Raw genomic sequence first — 20115 nt, 5'->3', positions numbered from 1 at the left:
AACCTGTTTCACTGAAACCTTTGTTTTCAAATGATTAATAACTTGTGTATAATTTTCCATCACTACAGATGAAAGCTCATAAGTCAGCGTACGGCTCTAATTTTTCATGTGGCCACTTCACTACCAATTTGAAATCAATCCACAAATCTTTTGAGACAATATTCAAAATCAATGCATCCAGAACTCTCCACAGTAGCTTAAACAAGGTAACAATTCTACCTGCCTTTTATTTTTCAAGCTTTCCCTAAGCTTTGGAAAATATTTCATAAAAGTTCACAAATGCTGTTTGGACCACGTAACAGGAACTTAAGTCGGGCCAATGCTTTCTGATATTTCAATGGGAATTCTCCCACAACACCATCTCATTCCGAAACACCCATGACTTAGTTCACTTCACCTTTCAGCTGATTTTCATTCTAGTCTGTCTTCTCACCTTTTCTAAATTCTGTCAATCTTTGATTAATTCTACAATTTCTCTAAACATTGTTCCCAGTCATAGTGTTTTCTTTTTGCATTTCAAATTTCATCACTTTAATATTGTCAGACTTGAATTTTTTCATTTTATTCATAACCACTCTCGACTGCAGAGCCACGCTCTCCAGTTTTTCATACATATTACGAGCCATCTTCCCTACTACTAAATTTAAAAAAACTAGCTCATCATAAGTCAATTTCTGAATCTTGTAATAATCAAGATCTTCCACAACAATGTTTTTTAAATCCACTTAAATCGCTGCATGAACACTCATCCCATCAATTTCCATATCTCATTCTTTCTCACTCATTTTGCTCAATTCTTATTCTTAGACTTCATTTGTACAATTTTGTCAAATAACTAGACACTTCACCCTCTTCATCAGAATCTTCTCTATAATTCATTTTCTCATTTATAATTTAATTCTGTTTTGGTTAATCCTTAATTTAGTCCATCCACTCGTCCACTAGTATACAACGTTACCAACCTCACATCTCAACCTTTTCTGTTGAGCCTTTAAATTAGCTCTTGTATCCCATTTGTTCAGTGCTTCAAACTGAACAGGTCTCAGTTGTAGAATACTGTCAAACATACAGCGTATATTCTTAACGTCAAAAGTACCTTTTTCAGGCATCTGTAATTTCTTATATTTTTCCATAGCCTTGTGCCACTCTTAAAGCCAAAAAGACGTGTGCATGCCAGCATTTATGATCATCTCAAAGGCAGGACTTCCAACAAGTTGTGTAAGCTAACCTTTTTATAATAATTTCACTTTGAATTAACTAAATTTGCTCCCATCTTAGAAAGCAATCGTCTCTTCACAACACAATACATGATCAAACACAGTGGGCCTTGTTTACAAAGGTAAACATAGACTTGAACTCTAAGGTAAGACCTGAAGTCTAAGATTACATTAGAAGTCTATGTTTAGTCCAGAAGTGCTGGCAGCATGAGAGCAGCATTAGGATTGGCCTGAGCGCCCTGGCTTTGTGCACCCAGGCAGACTGGGAGTCTGTCTTGCTCTCTCCAACCCAGCACTGTGTTGCTGAGATGGCGGGCCAAACACACTTGTACCACTCCCCCTCTGTCCCTGTCATCCCCCATGGCCCCGCCCATTGAAAAATAAAAACTATAATAAACATTGTTTATCATTGTTTTTAGTTTTCAATTTACAGCTGCTGCTGCCGAGGGGCGAAGCTCCTCCGCCATAGAGAAGGAGCCGCCGCTGGTCACTGGCCTTAAAACAAGGTTAAACAATGGGCCCTATTCCATTTGGTTTGGTAGTAAAAAAAACAGCTAAGAGTGGGGGTTGATAGCTGTGCCATTTTATCTGATCACGCTTACAGTCCCATTTGGAGTGTTGCATGTTTCTCTCTGTGAGCTGATGTTGTCTGGTGCAGCAATGTCTAGTTTGCAAGACATCATCAGACAATATAAAAAAATCTGTATTACTAACTCTTTCATTCACTGTCTGCAGGTACTACTAGATGTACTAAAAAGCAGAAGTTGTCAGTGCTTCTCAGTTGTAGATGGAAAATTTGTCGCACACTTCATTCTCAGAACATCTCTAGCTGTAAGTGAATGATGTCACGTCTGAACACTTTTATATGTAACACTTTCTTTTCCCGCTTTTCCACAGACTGTTGGTCCATACAGTGTCAGTAAGACGGCTGTAAATGGCTTGATCAAGGTTCTGGCCCCAGCTTTGGCACCTATGAATATTCGAGTGAATGGCCTGGCACCAGGCCTTATCAGAACTGATTACAGTACCCGGGTAAGTCAATGAAGAAATGAATGAGAAGGGAGGGGGCATGCCAGCTGAGATCTGGAAGGAGGCAGACAGATATCTTTGAGTTTTTTTCTTGGGCTGAGACACCTGCCCCAATCAATAGCAGCTCATTCATAACTAGTTAGTAACAAGAAAGGACAAATCCCTCACAATGTGAGCAGTCATCTGCTATTAATATTGTGCCAAAGGTTTTGAACAATCAATAAAACGTACTGAATTGTGTCTAGTCATTAATAGATGCTGGAGAAAGGATGAAGACCGTGTCGGGGAGACAGGGCGATTTCCAAGAGGTAAGGTTTTTACTGTTGACATTGTAACTGTGACTGAATGTAAGGATAGGATAGGCGCAGAGAGAGACAGAGAGGTAGAGGTGGAGAGAGGTAGAGTAAGGTAGGGGTTCAAGGATGTCGGTACAGCTGCATCATGGACGGGTATGGAATATCGGGTGGATAAATTCCGTTTCACCACAATATTGATGCCTGAATATTGAAGACAAAAACATAGACAGGTATTTATATATGCTAGTGGCTATTTACTAGGCTGCTGGGTAAATAGTGAATTTTCACTGCCGTTTACTTGGCCGCTATCTAAGTAGTAGAAATTATGAACTATTTAGCCTTAGGCTTTTAAAATAGCAGAGAAACGTCATGATGAACTGATTTGGAGTTTGGTGGAGGGGCTACTCCATCACATCCTTGATGGATATCCTGTCTGCCAAAATAAAAATCCCATTATGTCCTACAGGATTCATATTTCGGCTGACAGGATATCCCTCACCGTTGTGATGAAGTAACTCCTCTGTCAAACCCTAAATCGGGTCCGAAGTAAGAGAGATGCTGCACTGTTTGGTCAGCGATGTGCAAAAAGTAGAAACACTTCACTATTTATTCTGCCGCTTGTTAAATGGAACGGATTCTGCACTGCTTGGCTGCTGGTCATGCGAGTAGCAGAAAAACTTCTGTATTTACGCTGCCACTGAATAAAAAGTAGAGATTCTGCACTGTTTGACCATCAGACATACAAATAGTAGAAAACCTTCACTGCTGGCAAACAGAGATTCACCACTGTTTTCCTTACAGCCATGCAAATAACTAAGAAATGTTATCTAAATAACTTAAATGTAGTTTATTGTGCCTTATGCAGATTTCAGCAGGTAAGTTATACAAGGTAGAACTGCAAACAAAAACAGAACACGATTGGCATCCATCTCCTTATGAAATTTAGGGTCCTGATGTATCATATTTTTTCATTCACAGAAAGTGGTCGCAAATTTGGCACAAACTCTTTGCGAAAGGAATAGCATTTTGCAAAGCGACCTATGTACTGTTTCTATAGTTCACCAAATACTCAATCTCATGGGGTTGAAGATCAGTGTGATTAATTAATATTCATTAGGCAGGTGCCAATTTTTCACCCTCTGTGATTGACTGGAAAGGCCTTTGTACATAATGATAAGCACTTTTTGGTTACAAACCCTGTGATTTTGTAAAATGAGGCCCTTAGTGCTAACAGCGGCTTACATGCAAGCAGTAACTTATAGGTTTCCCGTTCCCAAATGTTTGAGTGGCACAGAATGTCACTATATTACACCATGAGCCAAGATATAGTGACTTGGGAGGGTCTTTCTGGAGCTCACTTGGGCTCTACCAATGCTCCTACTCCTTTACCTTCATCGGTGACTAATGATAAAGATGATTAGAACCTTTGCAAGGCTAGATAAAGTTGTTGACTCCTCCAAAGCTATGTACACTCGATTAGTCACAAACCATGGAAAGTACAAAGGCCAAATATAGGATTAACAAAAGGCTCTGTGTTATCAGAACATTTTTTTTGCTGCAAATCAGTGCACTCCGACAATATTTATTCCACGTCAGTTCAATTGAACAGCACAGACTAATACTTCTATGAACAATGATTGTAAAAGCAGAATCCAGAATTGGAAATGTTGTGTCCCAGTAAAGTAGAACCTTCTAATATTATGGATGTTTTTATCAAAATAGAAACAGTTATGAGGTGACCAACATAGTATAATTAAGAGGCTTTATCCAGTCTCCTCACACAAGAATAAAAAGTTGTGGGCCTGATTTAGATTTTTGTGGATAGAGTTACCTTTCGGCGGAGGTCCCTCAGAATGGCAGATGTTTTGTTCTCTGCCATCCAAATTTAGAGTTGTCCGCTGGCCTGTTGACAATGCTCTACATTGACAGGAACTGTGACATGGTGGTTCCTGTTTAAGCATAAAATATATAAAAAACAGTACTGTAAGACATGATTTCTGGCCAGAAAACGTTTCAAAATCTTTCTGTTTTTCAAAAACAAACTCCCAAAGCATGAGTTTGTTTTTGAAAGACAAAAAAACTAATAGTCACACATGTTGGGAGGTTTCTCCAGGGATGATGGGGTCATTAATTTTTCCTGTCCCTTACAGACAGATTTTAGTTTAACTAGGATAGACAGTATAAAGTCCTTCCTTCAACAGCCTCTCCTCTGTCAGGCCACCAGAGGAAGTATTTTGTTGAGGGGCCACAAGCAAAGGAATAGGACTATAATTAATTGGACTAAATGTAAATGGAAAATGAATGCATTATCCCAGTGAATCAGAGAAAGATATAAAGGCAGCAGAGGCAAAGAAACTCACGGAGAGTTTTATTCATTGACTTTATTTACTTTATTACAAATATTTTTCAGAAATGATACAATTAATAAACAGAGACATTTTGTTACCCCACATTCTTGTGACCTGCAGGTCGATCATTTAACAGTTTCATAGAGAACGAGTATCAACTGTTGAGGTAACAAAACTGATTTGATTGATTCTCTTTCAAATGTTTCTTTCTGGCTGCAGCTCAGACTAAGCCTGTGTGCTAGATGGTGACTCTCCGCAGTAGCAATAGTGCTGGCTTCGAGCAGAAGTATCCAAAACAAGGTCAACATTAAGCATAATATTTCAGCACCTAGCTGTCATCAACCTTTCTGAACAGTTATTAGTAGCTGTAGATGAGACACTCTTTCTGCATGTGGAATTGGTGGAATTTTGATGATTCTGCATTACACTTGTAAGGCGGAGTTCTATCCAAATTCCACAAACCGATGCACGGCGGAATCTTTTTCATTCGCACAGCTCCAGAACGGCAAGTATGAGAAAGATTTAGCATCTCCTAGTGCTTATTCCGGTCGCTACAAGGACATCTGGTTCAATATTTCTAACACAAATGTTTGCCACCACTCGCAGTCGGAAGGCTGCCACTCAAGTAGAAAATCTACTTGAGTGGTAGTAAAATCAACTTGAGTAGCTGCGCCCTCTGGTGCACCTCGTGGTGCCATTTATGTTGATTTGTCAGTGTGGAACATGCTCCTGGTGCTAAATCACAGCACAAGCAGCATTATGTGCATATTTCTTCCCGTTGGAGGAATGCTGGGTAATCTTGCAGAGTTTTAATGTAACTCTGCGCAATTCTGCAGTCAAATTCCAAGCGCTCTACCCACTCCTAGTTATCAGGCACAGACAAAAGGGCAGCCCTGCTTGGAAAGTTTGAAACTTTGAAAAGTGAAACCTCTGACCTACCCCTTACTCCCACCATCTATCCAATATTGTCACTCAGGAAGACTCATGCAGCAGCTCTTTAATAAAAAAAGGACCTCACAGAATTTCTTGGGGCAGCCTATTCTTTTTCTCCCTCACCTGGGTTCTGGGTTGCCACTCTCCATCCAAAAGGGTTGCAGTCAATACATGCCCACTGTGTATGGAAGCTGTATCTACTCTTCATCATGTCATGCAAAATACATTCCACCCATCTAAACATCCAGACTTTCACCACACAAGGGGCCAGATTTACAAGAAACTGTTGCAGTGCGTGCTGTGCGAAAATGAGCAGTGCCATGCTGTACCCATTTTAACATTCAGAGATGCGCCATATTTGCAAGTATACGGCTCACCCCTGCGTTTCCCCCTGCGTTGGCACTAAATTAAGCAGCCTGCACCAACGCAGGCATACTTGCACAATAGTGCAAGGGTGTCTGTGCTGAGGGGTGTGATAGTTTATGTGCAGGAAGGTGTCCCTTCCTACTCATAAAACAATCATCCATGGCATTTTGCTTCTTTTATGTGAGCTGCAAAATGCAGCACACATAGAAAAAGCAAAAAACGAGGAGGGATCAAAGTAGTCCTCATTCATTGTGTGATGCTAACGCCACCCCTGTGGTGGCGATCAATTTTGAACCTGCCTCAGATATATGAATTCTTGTTAATCTGGGGCAGTGCCAAAAGCTATGGGTGTTGCGGTGGAACGCACACTGCAACACCCATTGCACACCCCTCTGATGCAGAAAACAGAGTCAGTGGGGCCTATATTTACAAGGAGGTGTAAAGCCACAAAAAGTGGTGCTACACCTCCGTGTAAAAGTGGGCAAGTGGTTAGCCCCACCGGAACGTCTCAAAAAGTGAGGCTTAGGTGGCACTAGGGCCTTGTAAATCTGGCCCATGGAGTCTTACTACTACACACCTGCTACATATCCATTACACATACATGCACAAGGAAGGTAAGCACAAAAATGTGGGGGTCATACAGAAACCCTCTTTGAGCTACCTGGAGCCTCCATCACCCGCTTTTCTGCTCATCAGAGCCTTTCTATGGTCCTGAGTCCCCTTTTCCTTATTTCCACAGAACTTTGACCACTTTGTTAGCCATTGACCTTTTCTCCTGACTTCAGCCATCTGACTTCGTCAAACCCTTTCTGCTATCCTTCAGAAAACACATTCATTTCCACGTAATCACCTTTAAACTCTTCTGTCAGGTTTCAGTCTCTGTGCCCACAGGTCCACTCTCAGACTAATGTGCCAGTATCAGACAGCGTCTTCTATCACTCAGAGGTCAGAGTGCAACAGTTCCAGGTTTTTTCACTCTGCATGCTCTGATTTTTCAACACATACTTACCAGCTTTACATATGGACTGAAGACGTGGGAGTTTCTAGGGGCTGGCAGCATAAAAAGCATGAACAAGAACCATTTACAAAAGGGCTATCCTAATACATGTGGCCTACTGTCAAGTAGGTGTTCTCCTGCTCCCCGACTTCCTTCTTTTCAAGATCCTTCTGTACCTTTCAGCATTGGTCCCTTTACTAGTCCTTTTCAAGCCTTGTTTTCTGAGTTGTTTTGGTCCTCCTGATTATTATTCTGGCCTTGGTCACTGGTTCTGGTTTCTGGAATCTGGTAATCCTGGTTGTAGCCCTTCCTGACGTTGGCCTTCCTTGACCTTCTCCTGGCTCATCCTGGTATTAATCTTTCCTGGGCCTCCAGATCCTGGTACTACTAATCTTCACCAATGATCCTGGTTTGGTTCATTCTGCTTCTCCTTGCCCTGGTCCTAGCCTTTGTGGTCAACCTGATACTCCTCCACTGGCTATGGGTCTTCCTATTAGGTCTTTTTGGACTGGTTCTGGGCTTTTTGCATCCTGGTCTGGTGATATTGATCCTTGTGTCTCTAGTTGTCCTCGTTCCCCTGATCCTGGCTAGCCTGGTCCTTATAACTCAGTCCCTAACTCCCCTGCTCCACTTGGAACGTCAAGTCCTGATTTCCTTAGTTTGTCCGCTCCGGTCCTCCTAGCCTGATTTCTGGTCCTTCTTATTCTGATTCTTCTAGTCCACTTAATCCTCCCCTATCTGGTCTCTGGCCTAAATATCTTTTGTCCGCTGCTCCTTACCTGACTAGTTGGCTGGGTCCTGCTTTAACATGCCCCAATACTCTATGCCCTGGTCACCCTGCTCATTGTCATTCTGGACTAAATTATCCATTTTGTCCACTCCTGATCCTCCCTGTTTAGGTCATACTATTCATAGCCACCTGGCTTAGTCATGGATCCTGTAATCCTTCTTGTACTGGGCCTTCTTTACCTCCTTGCCCTACTCCTGCTTATCCTGGTATGCCAGGTCCTAACACTACTGGATCTTTGTTATGTGAGCTTCCTTTTATCCTTGGTTGTGGTCCCACTGGTCCTCTTGGCTCTTGTCCTGCTTGCTTTGGTGCCTGGTCATCTCCTTTTGAAGCTTCTGGTCTTGTTCTCCTAGTCTTTATCACACTGAGTGTGGTATGAGTAGTAGTGGATTTCCTATTCCTAGTGGTCACAGTCTGTGTCCTCTTCCTGTTTGTTTCCACTTAACTTGATCCTTTTGTTACTGGTCCTCCTTGTTTGGTTCTTTGTGTGTCTAATCCTGTTAGGTCTGGTCCTCCTGCCCACCCTGGTCCTTTCAGTCTCCCTTCTCCTAGCTCTTCTTTTTTTCCAGATCCTCTTTACCCTCGTCCATTCCTTCTGGTTCTTTTGATCCTTCTCACTCTGCTCATCTGATTCCTAGCACATCAGATCCTGGTTCTGCTGGTCCCCTTGGTCTACCTGGCCTTTTATGTCCTGGTACTCTTAGACCTTGTCGTCTTAGATCTTTTCTTTCTGATTTGGATCATTCTTGTCCTCCTGGCTTGGTGCTTTTCCCTCATGGCCCTTCTAGCACTGCACCCAATGACCTGAGCCCTCTTGGTCCTGGTTCTCTTTGCTTAGGGCTTTCTGAGCCTCGTCTTTTTAGTCCTCGTCTTCTTAGATATCCAGTTTCAGTCCCCTTAGTCTTCCTGGCTCTGGCTGTTCTGGCCCTCCTGATCTTCCTCACCCTGGTACTACCACCCCAAGTCCTGGTTGTTCTGCTTCACTTATATGCCTAGCATTCAGGTCTAGTCTGCTTAGTCTTCCTGGCTTTGGTCCTGAGCCTCCTTTTCCTGCTCACCCTGGTCCTCAAGATCTTAGTACTCAAGGTCCTGATCTTCTTAGTGCTTTTCTTTCTAGTTCTCCTAACTCTTTGATTCCTGGTCCTCTTTCAGAATTTTTCCTCCTGACTCTGGTTGCATGTTTCCCTGTTCTGAGCAACCTGGTAATCCTGGCCAAGGTAATGCTATTCTTGTTTTTCATAGTCCTTGTCCTTCTCAATATTCTATACCCATTGCCCATGATCTTCTTGGCCCTGTTCCTTATAGTTTGGTTTCTTCTGGACATAGTTCTGTTGGACCTGACCATCCTAGTGTTAGTCCCATGTTTCTGGTCACCCTGCCACTTCTTGTCCTAGTGCAGTTGTTGTCACAAACTTATGGACATCATGGCCCTTTTTGGTTAAACCCATCTCTGCCCGGTTTCTTTCTGATCCTCTTGGTCCTGGTCACCTTGTCCTGGTTCTCCTCTGTGTCAATCTCCTAGCCCTGGTACCACAGGTCCTGATCTATCTTGCTTCTTGTGGATTAGCAGTCTTTGGCCCTCATTACAACCCTGGCGGTCGGTGTTAAAGCGACGGTAATACTGCAAACAGTCCGGTGGAGAAAAAATGGGATTACGATCGTGGCGGAAACCGCCAACATCGCCAGCCACTTCAACACTCCGACTGCCACGGCGGTACAAACAAAAAGCGCGGCGGACACCGCCAACAGACAGGCGGAAGACAATGTACCTCCCACCCTATCACAACAGGCCTATCCGCCACCTTTTCCGGGGCGGCACAAATGCAAACAAAAACATGGCGGAAACAGTATACAGAAGAGAAAACACTCACCTCTCCACACCCCAGGAGGAACCAGGATGCCATGGAGCCCGAATTGCTGATAATGCTGATGATGGTCTTCCTGCTCCTCTATCAGGAGCTCCATTGACGGTGGCGACAACCACGGTGAGTACTGCACCTACAACACAGGGGAGGGGGGAGAGAAAAGAGAGTGACACACACACGCAACACACAACACCCCCACCCCCACCCACAACACCATACACACAAATACATACTGCAACATTACATATACACCCCCTACCCCCTGGAAGAAGGCAAGGACAAAAGGAAATGATTTGAACGAATGTAATCATGTGAAATATATTATCAAAATTCAAAATCCAGTATATACAATTATGCACACCAAATACACAAGACCGGATAGTGCACCAATCATTGTCCTTGGACCACTGGGCCCAAAATGCATGGGCGAGGTCACACATTAGATAGAAAGTATACAGGCCCCTCGGGGGGGCGGGCACCTCACCCTGAAGAATGCACGACACCACTGCTCCAAGAGGGGGCTCCATGCCCACAGTTTGGTCCTGGGGAGTACAAAGCCACAGTCTCTCAAGTCTTTCCAGTGGGTGGTTTGCCCACTGCTTTATCCTGGGGAGTGCAAAGCCACAATCTCTCAAGTCTTTCCAGTGGGTGGTTTGCCCACTGCTTTATCCTGGGGAATGCAAAGCCACAGTCTCTCAAGTCTTTCCAGTGGGTGGTTTGCCCACTACTTTATCCTGGGGAGTGCAAAGCCACAGTCTCTCAAGTGGATAACAGTCTCCACTGGTTCTGGAGGGGGCTTTGTGCCCAGAGTGCTTCATCCTGCCAAGGACTGAGGTAGTGGATGTATCTCTCCACTAGTTCTGGAGGGGGCTTTGTGCCCAGAGTGCTTCATCCTGACAAGGACTGAGGTAGTGGATGTATCTCTCCACTGGTTCTGGAGGGGGCATGGTGCCCAGAGTGCTTCATCCTTCCAAGAACTGAGGTAGTGGATGTATCTCTCCACTGGTCTGGAGGCGGTTTTGTGCCCAGAGTGCTTCATCCTGCCAAGCACTGAGGTAGTGGATGTCATTCTCCACTGGTTCTGGAGGGGGCATGGTGCCCAGAGTGCTCCACGTGCAGTGTGGCCGGAACAATACACTCTCCTGGGTGTGTGTGTCACGAGATTGCCGAGGTACAGGTAGCATGATACGCCATGGAGGCAGAGACATACCCCACACTGCTGCGGCTTCGCATTCCATATGCAGGTGACAACTGTGATGACAATGCTGCTTCATGGAAGCTGCCCAGGGTCCTTGAACTCACCACCAGCATTGGGCGACTGACCACTGGGGATGGTAGCCATGTCTGGGGTGGTGCCACTGTCTAAGGACGTCGCGGGGCCGCTGGCGGTGCTTGCGGCGGTGTCAGTCGTGGCGGTGCTTGCGGCAGTGTCAGTCGTGGCGGTGCTTGCGGCGGTGTCTGTGGCGGCGGTCCTGGCTGCGGGGTCTGTGGTGGCAGTGCTGGTGACTGGGTCTATGGCGGCGGTGCTAGCGGCGGGGTCTGTGGCGGCAGTTCTGGTGGCGGGGTCTGTGGCGGCGGAGCATGTGTCAGCACCAGCTGAGTGAAAAAGCAGGATGTCTCCTGCAGCCTCGGACGGCTGCCTACCGGGGAAGAGGCTGGGGACTGTCGCAGTGGCTGTAGACATGCCGGAGGCGGTGCAGGTAGCGGTGCTGTTGGCGGTGCAGGTGGCTGTGCAGGTGTCACTGCAGGTGGCGGTGCAGGTGGCGGTGTTCTCCACCATATAGGTTGGCGTGGACGTGGACTGAAGGTGTGACACTGGTCCCTCAGTCGGTGACACCATGCCCTCTCCTGACCTGCCCTTCAATTTTTGGCCCTAACCCACCTTTGATGGTGGCGCAGTTGTCTTGCCACTATCCCCTTTCGTTTTCGCTGACCCCTTGGTGGCAGGTGTTTTCGGCTTCTTCCTCCGGGATGTGGGCACCTTTTTAACCTTGGAAGGTGGCAGAATGTCCTTGCCCTCGCTCCATGGCACACTGGCAGCCCTGATGGTTTGCTTACTCCATGACCCCGCAGTTGCTGGCACCACTGTGCCTGGGGAGGTGGTGGCTGAGATGCTGGGCTGGGACCTGGAAAGCCTCGCCCTAAGGGAAGGACGGGGGTGTAGGGAAGAGGTCAATGTTAGCCAGGAAAAGTTTTTTAGACACACTGGGATGGGTAGATGGAGGGGGTTTGGCAGTGGAGGAAGAGGTAGTGGTTGTAGGAGGTGTACATCTGCTGAATTTGGGTGAAGGTGCATGGGCTGGAGGCTGTTGTGAGGTGGATGGCTGTTGGGTGGGTGTGTGCCTGCGTTTGTGTACTTTGGGAGGAGGGCTCACTGACACACTGGGGATGTGTGAATGGTAGCGGGGTGGTGAGTGCATGTGAGCGGTGTGTGGTGATGGGCGTGCTGGTGATGGAGGTAGTGGCTGAGGATGTAGTGTATGCAGGTGTGAGTGGAGACGAGACTGGGAGGGAGGAGGGAGATGTGGAGGAGGGAGACACAGTGGGGGAAGTGGATGTTCATATGTGTGCATTGGTATGATGCTTGTGTGAGTGCCTGTGGGATGTGTGGTGCTTTTGTTTGCCTGAACCACTCTTGTGTGTTGTTGTGCGTGCATGCTGGTCTGATGGTGTGCTTGGGATAGGCTGAGGTACTGGGGATTGGGTCTTGGTGGAGGAGGTTGGAGGGGGGAGGCTGGACACAGGGACAATGGCTGCCTTCAGTGCTGAGGCTAGAGCCTGAAATGCTCTCTGTTGGTCTGCCTAGGTCAGAATGAATGCCCTTCAGGTATGCATTTGTTTGCTGCAAATGCCTCTCAACACCCTGGATGGCATTGAGAATGGTAGACTGCCCAACAGTGAGGGATCTCAGGATGTCAATAGCCTCCTCACTGAGGGCAGCAGCGCTGACTGGGGCAGGGCCTGAGGTGCCTGGGGCAAAGGAGATGCCCACCCTCCTGGGTGAGCGGGCACGGGACACACGCTGAGGGGCTGCTGGGAGGGCGGTGCTGGTAGGGGGTGTGTCTGCTGTACCTGTTGATGCGGTGGGCACAGAGGGGCCTGCCACCGCAAGGGAGCTCCCATCAGAGGAGGAGGTCGCTGTTGCTGGTCTCTGCTCCTGTCCCCGCCGTGGAGCTCCCCTCGCCCTCCGTCCCACTGGTGGCTTCAGACTCAGTTGTTTCGCCCTCCAGGGCCAAGTGGGATGCAGCTCCCTCACACTCCGGTGCCAATGCTCCTCCGCCTGATGATGCTATTGCACACAAGAACATGGAGACCACAAAAAGGGGGGGGGGGAGACAGATGTTCAGTGCATGCAACACCACTACCGTTGGTGGACACAGCAGACAGTGAGCAGCCCTCTGCCCTACACCATGCACTTATAGTTCCTAGATTAATCACATGCCCATGTGGTACAAGGCCTAAGCCCTATTGCTGCACACCTCGAAGTCACAGGAGCCTGACTATGTGTAAATGGCACTAACCACTAGTGGGGTTGGGGTGCCACATAGCCAGCCTCACAAGCTCGCCCTGGCCTAGGGGAACCCACTGCCCACCTCCCCCACCCAGACACCTCGTTATGTGCGCAGAATCGGCTGAATGAGAGTGTACTCAACCCCTTGTTGCTGCTGTGATGCCCTCAAGCGCCCATCCAACTCCGGATACGCCACTGCCAGGATCCGGAACATCAGGGGGGTTATGGTGCGACGGGCACCCCTCCCACGTTGGAAGGCCATCCCCAGCTGGGCCTCTGCTGTCTTCTTGCTCCAGCGGGGCAGGTCCTCCCATCTTTTACGGCAGTGGGTGCTCCGTCTGTGGTGGACCCCCAGGGTCCGGACATCCTTGGCGATGGCACGTCAAATAGCCTTCTTCTGGTGGGCACTGACCTAGAGGAATAGTACAGGGGGAAAGGAAATTCTTTACCCGTCCGGACCGTCATACTCATTGGCCCCCGTTCCCACCCTTGCCCTGACGCACATGCACTCACAGTCCGCACATGCAGGCCTCAGCCCCCCCATGTATCTTCCATCCACACCACCCCAAACAGGCATTGCCCATGAAGCATGCTCACAGTGTACTCACCTGTTTGTCTGGAGGACCGTACAGTTGTGTGTACTGGGGGAGGACTCCATCCACTAGTTTCTCCAACTCCTCCGAAGTGAAGGCAGGGGCCCTTTTCCCAGACACATGAGCCATTGTCGCTTCAAGACACAGGTCACAGCAGCACTTGCAGTGTAGGTCCTCTCCTGTTGAAGGTCAGGTATCAAGTGAGTGAACAGACAGAAAATGGCGGTCATGTCCGCGGCGGTGCGTACCGTCACCGCCGGCGTACATTGTCATTGGCTCCTGGACCCATAGGGTCCAATGTTAACCAATGCAGAATTGCGCTGCGGTCTTCCACTGCCCACCGCAACGGTGTAGAACGCAAGCGCAGTTACCTCATATCCCCTTGTCCCACCTTAGAGGTCAGGCAGCCGCTATTTCAGGGGGCCACATGGCATTAATAATAACTGCATCACTCCAATGTAGGCCTTAAATATACACAGTTACAGGCACATTGCGGATTGATAAATGTGTGAAAATTACATTTTGTGATTCCTCAGTGTTGGCTGACTCTCTGCTCGCTGTTCTTCTCTATAGGGCACGTATGCTGGGGCAGATGATGAGATGGCGGCATCCTCCGGGGTACAGATCGCTGGTGGACCTGTCGACAATGGAAGAGAGACACATCATAGTCACCTACAGACTTGATCGTGCAACAATCCAGGAACTGTGTGCCCAGTTGGAGCCAGACCTGATGTCAGCTATCCGCCATCCCACAAGGATACCCCCTCTAGTGCAGGTCCTGTCAGTAGTCCATGTCCTGGCAAGTGGTTCCTTTCAAACAACAGTGGCCATTGCATCAGGGATGTCCCAGCCAATGTTCTTTAACGTGTTGTCCAGGGTGTTGTCTGCCCTGCTGAAACACATGCGCAGCTACATCGTGTTCCCTCAGGTGGAGGATTTGCCCACAGTGAAAGGTGATTTCTAGGCCCTGGGACATATCCCCAACATTATTGGTGCCATTGATTGGACACATCTGGCATTGGTACCCCCACGCAGGAGTGAACAGGTGTACAGAAACCGGAAGAGCTACCATTCTTTGAATGTGCAGATGGTGTGTTTGGCAGACCAGTACATCTCCCATGTGAATGCCAAGTTTCCTGGCTCAGTGTATGCCGCTTACATTTCGAGAAATAGCAGCATCCCTTATGTGATGGGGCAACTCCATAGGCACCGTGTGTGGCTTATAGGTGAGGACAAGGACCCTATACAGTGTGAATAGGTGTCTGGGTATGGGGTTGTCCCTAAGGGTTAGTGTGTGCCTAACAGTTGTCCCTCGATATTTGCAGGTGACTCTGGTTACCCCAACCTGTCATGGCTACTGACCCCAGTGAGGAATCCCAGGACAAGGGCAGAGGAACGCTACAGTGAGGCACATGGGTGAACTGGGAGGGTGATTGAATGAACCTTCGGTCTCCTGAAGGCCAGATTCCGGTGCCTCCATATGACAGGTGGTTCTCTCTACTACTCACCAAAGAAGGTGTGCCAGATCATCGTGGCCTGCTGTATACTGCACAACCTGGCTTTGCGAAGCCAGGTGCCTTTTCTGCATGAGTATGGGCCAGATGGTGGTCTTGTGGCAGCTGTGGAGCCTGTGGACAGTGAAGAAGAGGAGACAGAAGAAGAGGATATTGACACCAGAAACAACATAGTCATGCAATACTTCCAGTGAGACACAGGTAAGAAGATGTCACTGCCTCCCATATCTCATACTATTATTGGAGCTAGAATAAGTCTGTCTTTTACACCCAGTCTATAGACCCTGACTTGTCACATTGGCTTTCCATTTCACAGATGTGGGTCCCACTTTGTGCCCTCTGCTATATTTTCTCCAGGCCTACAGCTGTGTTACATCGGTATGTGCACAAGTAAATTGACATTGCTATATTCCATGGTTATTGCAATTGCACGTTTGTGAAAGCACAGACTGACTCCAGGTTGTTTTGTGATTGAAGTGTGTTTATTTCTGTGCAAATAAGTGGAGGGGGTTGCAAAATGGGCAGGGAGGATGGTGGAAGAATGTCCATGGCAGAGTCTGGTCTATTTGTTTCACTGATGCGTTGTCCAAAGGGGCATAAGAAGTGGAGCAATGGCAGTTGAAGGAGGGACAGGGTGACAAAGTGGAACCGAAGGGTGACATTCAAGGGGGTCTCATTTCCTGGTGGGGGTCTTGGCAATGCTCTCTGTCTTGTTCCTGGATCTCAGGGACTGTTTGCAGTGTGGTTCTCCATCTGCAGGGGGTGCGGTGCTGGTGTTGTGTTCCTTTGACGGTGCCTCCTGTCCACTAGCGCCGGCGGAAATGGAAGGATATTCATCGTCTAGGCTAGTGTCAGGGGCCCCTTGTTGTGCCACAGAGTCCCTCCTGGTGTTGACAAGGTCTTGCAGCACCCCTGCAATGGTGACCAGGGTGTTGTTATTGGACTTCATGTCCTCCCTGATCCTCAGATAGTGTTCCTCCTGCAGCCGCTGGGTCTCCTGAAACGTGGCCAGTACCGTTGCCATCGTCTCCTGGGAATTATGGTAAGCTCCCATGATGTTGGAGAGGGCCTCGTGGAGAGTGGGTTCCCTGGGCCTGTCCTCCCCCTGTCGCATAGCAGTCCTCCCAGCTTCCCTGTTTTCCTGAGCCTCTGTCTCCTGAACCGTGTGCCCATTGCCACTGACCCCAGGACCCTGATTTTCATGGGTTGGGTGTTTGCCTGGGTTCCCTGGTGGATACACTGCTGATTGACGTATCCTGGGGACAGAGGGATGGGCCTGCTGGGTGGGTGCTGTGGTGCTGTTTCCCGAGGGGGAGGCTCTGTGGTGGCTTGTGCCAGTGTCAGGGGAACCGACTGTCCCGAGGTCCCTGATGGGCCGGGCTGGTCATCTTGATCCAGTTGTGCAGAGCTGCTGTCATCGCTGTGGGTCTCTTCTGTGGGGGAACTGGAGGGGTGTAAATACAGGATTATTTTATCTGTGTGTGCCACCATGTGCAATGGGTGAGGGGCCCTATACTTCAGTGCTTGCATTCTTGGCTTGGTCCTTGTGTGATATCTGGTTTGGGGTCTATGTGGGTATCTGTAGTGGACATGCTTTGGTGATGGGTGTCTATGCTTTGGTGTTGCATGCAGGGCTTGGTATTGGGATGGGTGGGTTGTGATAGTGGGGCATATGTGAGGTGTTGGAGGGATGGGGTGAGGGTGAGGGTGGGAGTACGTCATGGCATGCAGGTAGGGTGGGGGGGTAAGGTAGTAAAGAGTTGACTTACCAGAGTCCAGTCCTCCTGCTACTCCTGCGAGGCCCTCAGGATGCAGTATTGCCAAGACCTGCTCCTCCCATGTTGTTAGTTGTGGGGGAGGAGGTGGGGGTCCACCGCCAGTCCTCTGTACAGCAATCTGGTGTCTGGAGACCACGGAACGCACCTTCCCCCGTAGGTCGTTCCACCTCTTCCTGATGTCATCCTGAGTTCTTGGATGCTGTCCCACTGCGTTGACCCTGTCAACAATTCTGTGCCATAGCTCCATCTTCCTTGCAATGGAGGTGTGCTGCACCTGTGATCCGAATAGCTGTGGCTCTACCCAGATGATTTCCTCCACCATGTCCCTGAGCTCCTCCTCAGAGAACCTGGGGTGTCGTTGAGGTGCCATGATGTGGTCTGGGTGATGTGTAAGGTGGTGTGTGTTGTGATGTGTGAGGGGATGTGTTGGTGTGTGTTGCTTGAGGTGCCTGGATGTTGTGTAAGTGATGGTGTTGTGTGTCTGTGGATGCTGGTGTTGTTTATGGTGGTGTCTCTCTCTGGCGTGGTTTCAGAATTCTGGTAGTAAGGGTTTGTGAGTGATGTAGGTGTGTGTTTTATGTTGGATTGGGTGTGTGGGTGTGGTGTGTGTATGTGTGTCAGGTGTGTGTATTTTGATTTGTCCAATGTTGTTGTGTTTTGTAAATGTGTGTGTATGTTGAGTGCGGGGACGTGTACCGCCAATGGAATACCGCGGTTGAAAGACCACTGCGTTGATTTGTGGGTCGTGATAGTGTGGGCATATTCCTGTTGGCATGATGGTGTTGGTTTTGTTATCGCCAGTTTATCACTGACCTTTGGTGTGGCAGACTTGTGTGGGTGTCTGTATTATGGCGGATTCTGAGCTGTGGGTCATAATAGCTGTAGCGGAATTCCGTGGCCGCAGCGGTATGTTGGCGGTCTTCTGCACGGCGGTGAGCGGGATTTACCGCCACTGTTGTAATGAGGGCCTTTGTCTTTAACCTTCTCCTGGCTTGGGTTGTCCTGAATCTCCTGAATCTGTTCCTTGTCCATTGTGTCCAACTGGTACTGTAGCCATTTTCCAAGCCCTCTTGATCCAAACTCTCCTTCTTTGGGCCTCCTGAACATGAGTCCTGGTCCTCCTGGCCATCTCTGTCTAGTCCACCTGATCTTCCAGATTCTTGTTGGCCTTCTTATATCTGATCCTTCTCATCCTGGTCCTGCTACTTGTAATGGCTGTTCTACCATACATATTAATCCAAACCCTGGTTCAATAGGTCCTAATCTTCATGATCTCATTAGCTCTGCTTGTGATCCTCCTGATTGTGGTCTTTTCAGTTTCACTGGTTCTCTTGATCAGGTTTTCTGTGTGCCCTTGGTCTTTCTAGTTACTGTCCTGTGTATCCTGGTATCCTGGACACACTGGCCATTGTCCTCCAGGTCCTGATCTTAGTAGTCATCTTCATTCTGGTCCAGATGTTCCTGGTCCTCTTTTTCCTGCTCCTTGCCTGCATGGTTCTGCAAACACTTGTCCTGTCACAGATCATCCTAGCCTTTTCTAGTGTTGATATCACTTGACATCTGGTTCATGCTAGTCTAAGGGCTTTCTGACCCTGTGTTTCCTGGTTCTGGATTGTCTTGTTATCATTCCCTTGTACTCATGCCCCTTGTCATTTGAATCTTAGGTTTCCTTTTGCAAATGTTCCTAGACCTTTTCATTATCCTCACCTTAATTCTCATCCTACATTTCTACAGATTTATTTTGTTCCCTGGTTTGCCTGCTCCTAATCTTTCTGATCATGGGCCCACTGGTCAATGTATTTCTGACCGTGGTTCTAGTACTCCTTTGTCTGGTCCTCATGTTCAGATCTTGTGGTCATGGTACCTCTGCCCTTGCCTTCCCTAGCCCTCCTAGTCCACCAGCCTCGATCTCTATCCTAGTCCTACTAGTCCTCCTTATTCTTGGTTTGCCTCCTCTGCCTTGTTCTTGTCCATATGCCCTCGGTCCCCATTATGATTGTCCTCCCAGTAATGTTTGTCATAGGTCTGGTCTTTCTCATCTCTTATTCATTGGTCCTCCTAGTTCCGATGTTGTGTGTCACCCTGATTCATGAAGTCCATGCTACTCTTGTTTAGGATCCATGTGAGTCTGATCCTCATAGACTTTCTGATACTATTCCCCCTGGTCCTGGACTTGCTAGACATTCAAATCCCTCTTAGTCATGCTGATCTACGGTCTCCTTAGTGGTCATCATTCTCCTACTGTTTCCTTCCCCAGACCCCACCATAACATCTTTAGACAGGTACAGCCTCCAAACTAGCCACTGATTTGTTTTTGGCTTTCGTTTTTTTCAACTGAGACAGCACTACCAAGGACAGAAATGAGGGCTCTGTAGAGACATAACCTTGCCTAATTCAAACACTGCTTACCATGTTAATAATCAAAATTACCATTCCCAAGATACATTGCTAAGGTGACTAAAATGTCAGTGTGGTTGAATGGCCAATAAGCATCTATGCCTGAAACCATATCAACTGGTTAATAGTTTGAAAAAGTGTGCCTATTCATCAGGCAGAGGAGTGAACTACCTAGATGCATTGCTTACCTGTCTCTTGCTTTTACATTCCCATTCCTCAGAAGTCCCATTTCTGTGTTTTACTCAGTTTACCTCCTGCAAGTGTCTTAAAGCGCTTTGTCCCAAAGCACTGTGTCCCAAAGCACTGTGCCACTAAGCACTTATTGTCTACTTTAAAATCCCCCTCTGTGTGGCTTCAATACAACATTTCTGTCTCTGTTCCCTTTTATGCTGCTGCTTGTCCACTGCTGCTGTGTTGCACGGTTTGAAATATTAAGCAAGCTGTAAAGAAATGTCTCCTTGGCATGGGTATCCCCTGACTT

General features: G+C 47.8%; 1 protein-coding gene and 1 long non-coding RNA gene across 4 annotated transcripts in view; one reads left to right on the top strand and one right to left on the bottom strand.

Annotated features, from left to right (window-relative positions):
- LOC138265365 (uncharacterized) overlaps positions 1-20115 on the bottom strand; it is a 110151-nt gene that overhangs the window by 41318 nt on the left and 48718 nt on the right. The gene's annotated exons all lie outside the window — the stretch shown is intronic.
- Positions 1-20115, top strand: part of LOC138265363 (dehydrogenase/reductase SDR family member 4-like) — a 129709-nt gene that overhangs the window by 98308 nt on the left and 11286 nt on the right. For all 3 annotated transcript variants that reach the window (XM_069213009.1, XM_069213007.1, XM_069213008.1), the window contains 2 exons: positions 2115-2249; positions 2492-2554. In XM_069213009.1, the coding sequence (XP_069069110.1) occupies positions 2115-2249; positions 2492-2554 (198 nt within the window). The remainder of the gene's footprint in view (positions 1-2114; positions 2250-2491; positions 2555-20115) is intronic.

Source organism: Pleurodeles waltl, chromosome 11 (genome assembly GCF_031143425.1).
Source record: "Pleurodeles waltl isolate 20211129_DDA chromosome 11, aPleWal1.hap1.20221129, whole genome shotgun sequence".
NCBI classification, from domain to species: domain Eukaryota; kingdom Metazoa; phylum Chordata; class Amphibia; order Caudata; family Salamandridae; genus Pleurodeles; species Pleurodeles waltl.
Note: the sequence above shows the minus strand (reverse complement) of the source record. Positions and strands in the feature narration are given on the sequence as shown.